At 53.1% G+C, this 5,016-nt stretch overlaps 1 protein-coding gene across 1 annotated transcript in view; it reads right to left on the bottom strand.

Moving 5' to 3' along the window:
• The window catches only part of TRPM8 (transient receptor potential cation channel, subfamily M, member 8), a 31,337-nt gene that overhangs the window by 20,339 nt on the left and 5,982 nt on the right, over nucleotides 1-5,016 (bottom strand). Inside the window, exons 4-8 of the mRNA XM_008947162.1 lie at nucleotides 3,660-3,837; nucleotides 2,726-2,898; nucleotides 1,062-1,236; nucleotides 522-580; nucleotides 2-190 (exon numbers count right to left, since the gene is read on the bottom strand). Of these exons, the coding sequence (XP_008945410.1) occupies nucleotides 2-190; nucleotides 522-580; nucleotides 1,062-1,236; nucleotides 2,726-2,898; nucleotides 3,660-3,837 (774 nt within the window). The remainder of the gene's footprint in view (nucleotide 1; nucleotides 191-521; nucleotides 581-1,061; nucleotides 1,237-2,725; nucleotides 2,899-3,659; nucleotides 3,838-5,016) is intronic.

The raw sequence follows: 5,016 nt of genomic DNA, 5'->3' as shown, positions 1-5,016 counted from the left end.
TCCAGCTCTCTGTCTCCTCCTCCGAGAGCCTGGAGACGGTGCGGGGCAGGTGCCTGAGCAGGCTCTCCTTCACACAGGAGGAGGCCAGGCTGCCCTCGGCCTCCAGCAGGCTGGCGATGACGTCCGCGATGCGGCCCGAGCCCTCCACCACCACACAGGGGATCTTACTCTTGATGGCCACGTTGATAGACTAGGGAGCCAGAGAGGGGGAGAGGCCCACCTGAAGCACGCCTGGGTTGCTTGGTAAGACAGCACAGAGGTTGTAGGCTTGACTTAGGTGAGGAAACCAGAACCCCATGGTCCGGAGCAGTATTTCCATTCCTACCTGCTGGCACCCTACCAGTGACAATCTGGAGAGATCCCAAACCCTCCTGGCTGTGACCCTGGGCACCCTGCTGTGGGTGACCTGCTGGAGCAGGGGGGCTGGACAGGATGATCTCCAGAGCTCCCTTCCAACCCCCACCATGCTGGGATTCTGTGGTTCTGCCACTCCTGGGAATAAGTAAAATAAATAGACTTACTTTCAGAGTTCCACCTTGGGCAAAACACACAATTGGAATCTTCCCACCATAATTAGATTCTGTGAAACATGCCAAAAGAAAAGGGAAAAGATTCAATCCATTAACACAGTTTGAACAACTTATTTTTCCTGAGTCCAAGGAAAGAATGCCCAAGCCCTCCATGCCAACCCTCCAACATTAGCTTACTGCTGATTTTGCCAAATCTATTAACAGCTCTTCCTGTTTTTAATGAAAACTGTTTTGCCCTAACACTGCCTAGCTGGCTCCAGACACCCTTCTCCAGCAGATGCTTGTTTCCTCCTAACAGTGATGATTTTTACTAGCTCCAAGGTCCCCAGAAGATGTTTTTACTCTATTTCCCTGTCGCCCTGAAGAGGGCTGCTCGCTCCTGAAAGAGCTCAAGAGGCAGTGCAGTGAAGACCTGGAGCTGGAAGGGCCCAGCTCAGCATCAAGGGATGCTGCCTCTGCTCTGTCACCCCCAGCAGAGCAGTGCCTGGGCCCCAGGGCCTGCAGGGCAGGGAGGAGGAGGCCCATGCCCACCTGGGATGACCTGCTCTGAGATGTACTTCTCCAGCTGCGTGCGCACTTTGGCCTCTGTGGTCGGGTGCCCGTGGGTGCCGTTGTCGACCAGCAGGAGGTGGGTGTGGTTATTGTCCAGGCAGTAGAGGGGGTCTCTCTTCAGATCATCCATGATGTAGTGGGCCAGGTAGTACCCCTGGCAGCACAAGCAGAGTGTTTAACAGGGACCCAAGGGCAGGGCATGCACAGTGACAGCTGAACTCCCCAGCACCAACTGTTCCTTCTTCCTCTGAGCATCCTGGCTCCTGACACTGCTCACTGCAAGGCCCAACAGCAGGACAGTGAGAGGAACCCCATACAAGAACACGGCATAAATATTCACAGAGAAAGTTCTTTACAGGAGTGACCTGATTTGCAATGATCCTCTCGTGACTTCACCTCAGCCAGTGGAACTGGGGAAGGTATTTGCAACAGTTCAGTACTTTCAGAGATCCTGTTAAGCAGGATTCTGCTTCCTGCAGCCACCAGAAACATTAAATCTGTGACAAATTTACTTTTAACACCTCACAGAATTTCTTAGGTTGGAAGAAACCTCTTGAGATCATCTAGTCCAATTCTCAAACCTCCTCAGGTTTAACTCTTGTTAAACTAGACTGCTTTTACTCATCTCACAGGATGGTTTGTAGGCATTTTCTACAACACCTAGTGGACAAGAGATGAGGGCATCTGACAGACAGGACAATAGTATTGATGAGCAAGATCTGTAACCACAGCAGCAGGTCCAACGTGTGACAGCTCGTGGGAATCCCTGCTATGGATGAGTGTGTAGGGATGTCGCAGGAGCTACAACCACCACAGAAGAGGTCCTATTCCCTGATGTTCTGCCAGAGGTGAAATTAAAGCAGCTGAACTTCCACACAGGCGTGCTAAGCCCACAGCTGAAATCCTCCCCACCAGGCCTGACCTGTGTGACCATCCTGAACATGAGAACACTTCCATTTCCCCCTGTTCTGGGAAGAGCACCTGATGTTTCACCTCTGTTGTGGTTTGAGGCTTAGAATGGGGTCGTGACCTTCCAGCAACTGGGAGGACCCTGGGTGGGGGTGAAACCATTGTATTCCCTCCCCTTCCCACACACACTCTGATAAGAGGCAGGGAGTGGTTTCTTGTTTCACTCCTGCCTTGGAGCTCGGAGAGGAAAGTTCTCCTTTCACTCCGTGGGACCCTGGAACCATTTCTGAGGGTTTTGTATATTTTATCTTTTGTATTATTCCCCTGATCTTTATATATATATTATTTTCCTTACCCCCCTTTTTCGTTTTCTGTTCCTTGTTGAACAATATACTTCATTTTTTTAAAAAGTGTCTCTCTCTCTCTCGCGGGGGTGGGGGAGAGGCGAGTACATAGTTCTGTTCCGTGTGGGTCCTGCCAGCTCACTGCTGTGCACGTTGGCCCCAGGTTGAGTTGTTCAGGACGCAGCAGCTCAAGCTCAGTCGACAGCTCTGCTGCTACACAAACACTGCCCTGGGCAGCCCCTGTGCTTCGCCAGGCACACGAGCAGAGCCTGCACTGGGCTCTGTCCCCACAGGGCTGGCAGCATCGGCCCAGCACAGACACGGCCGTCCTGAGAGCAGGGGCCCCTCGGGGACAGTGCTGTGTCCCGTGTGCCCCGCCGCGCCGCTCACCTCGCTGTCAGCGCTGCGGATCAGGCTCTCCCGGTTGGAAATCATGCCCCAGGCTGCGATGCCAATGGCCACCACGTTCTCCTCCGAGCTGCGGCTGATGGTGTTGTCTCTGACCACCTCCCCGATGTACTTCATCAGCCCGTAGTGCGTGCCTCCCGTGAAGATCCAGGCCCCTGGGGACAACCACCAACGACCTGGAGGGACGTCGTGGGACACCCGCCGGCCTAATGCAGCACCTCTGAGATACAGCCACCCAGTGCCCCCACATGGCCTTGCCTCAGGAGAGACAGTTATTCTCCAGCTACACCCAAAGGGTACACTACATCTGCAATACACCCAAAGGGTACACTACATCTGCAATACACCCAAAGGGTACACTACATCTGCAATACACCCAAAGGGTACACTACATCTGCAATACACCCAAAGGGTACACTACATCTGCAATACACCCAAAGGGTACACTACATCTGCAATACACCCAAAGGGTACACTACATCTGCAATACACCCAAAGGGTACACTACATCTGCAATACACCCAAAGGGTACACTACATCTGCAATACACCCAAAGGGTACACTACATCTGCAATACACCCAAAGGGTACACCACATCTCCAATACACCCAAAGGTACACTACATCTCCAGTACACCCTAAAGGTACACTACATCTCCAATAACACCCAAAGGGTACACTACATCTCCAACAACACCCAAAGGTACACTACATCTCCAGTACACCCTAAAGGTACACTACACAGCTTACCTTATGTCATCACAACTAGCTCTCAACCCAGCCACTTCCAAACTCTCAGGTCACATTTGCCCCAAGTGCAGCAGCCAAGCAGAAACATCCCGAATTCTCCTCCTGCCCGCTGCCTCTCTACCAGGCTGGCACACCCGTGGCACAGCACGGGGGGCCCAGGCCTTCACCTTTGGACTGGGCGATGTAGATCAGCCTGCTGAATATCTTGCGCATCCGCGGCTTGAGCGCGAAGTTCTTGGCGCCGCCGGTGACGGAGATGACCAGGTTGGGGGTTTTCAGGTGCCAGTGCTGGGTCAGGAGGTCATAGAGCGTTTCCGAGTCCGTGTCGCACGACAGGCGGAGGTACTGGGGTGAGGGAGAAGGAACACAGCACGAGGTGAGTGCTGAACTCTCCCTCCGAGGCCCCCTGGTGCTCGCCCTGCAGCCGGCCCCCAGCACAGCCTGGCCAGGGGAGGCAGGGGCAGCACCCCTGGGGCTCGGGGGGTTCTGCAGGGATGGACACAGCACGGGGGAGCTCTGGGGGAGCAGTTTAACTGCAGCAGTGCTGCTCACAGCCCAGATCATAGATCAGCCGTGGCATTGTTGTGAGCGAGCTAATAAGAATTACAGATGCCTTTTGATTCATTCATTTTTATTAAAGCCTTTTGATTAATTCATTTTTATTAAAGCTTTAATTTAATGAACTAGAAATTCCAGGCTCCATGTGCACAGTGTCCCAGTCAGAACATACTCCCCTACCAGTATTTTAAGTAGGACACACAAACTTTATCAAATACGTAGTAAAGCTGTAGGAGGATACCAAAGAGCACGCTGGACAAGAGTATCTGCCTGAAGGTGGACCTACTGCCTCTCCTTTCATGCAGAAGGCTTTTTCTTGCCAGGCTCCTCAAGAGCCTCTTTGCAGTTTCACCACTGTTAGGAGTCTGGAAGGTGGTCATGGCTACACAACCCATAGCAGGGGGTGAAAAGGAGTAGTTTGGACCTGAACCACAGGAGATTTTGCACAGATTGCCCACTATTTGCAGGAGGGCAAGCCCAAAGGATTAGTTTGAGGAGGACGTGTCCATTTCCCATGAAGCATTCACCTTGAACAGAACATCTGTCCCAGGAGAGGCTCCCGGGGCAGTTACCACGGCTGGCTCAGAACAGCCCCTCCCAGAGCAAGTCTGGCAGGCTCCAGCAGCTACACAGCAGAGCTGGAGGATTCCCGTGGCTTTGGCTCTGAGAAGCAGCCATCACATGATGGGTGGGCACCAAGGACACTGGCCTGGGTGCTTTTCAGGAAAGGGTCCCTCCCAGGAGAGGGGGAGCCTGTCAGAAACACCAACTGCTGCAGAGAGCTGGTCAGCTCTGCAGGTAGGAGTCATCTCTCCCAAACCCTACTGATACAGCAAGTCCATCAAGTCCCCTGCACCTTTGTTCCATCACCAGTTAAGGCTTCCAGCTGAACGACTTTTGCTTTCCTCTGCAGAAGCGGCTTTCACACAGGTAAGGCAGGTGCCAGCCAGAAGTCGTGCAGCGGAA

The sequence above is a fragment of the Merops nubicus genome, unplaced genomic scaffold, assembly GCF_000691845.1.
Source record: "Merops nubicus isolate BGI_N331 unplaced genomic scaffold, ASM69184v1 scaffold6229, whole genome shotgun sequence".
NCBI lineage: Eukaryota > Metazoa > Chordata > Aves > Coraciiformes > Meropidae > Merops > Merops nubicus.
The sequence above is the reverse complement of the archived record's forward strand: the minus strand, read 5'-3'. Positions and strand labels throughout refer to the sequence as shown.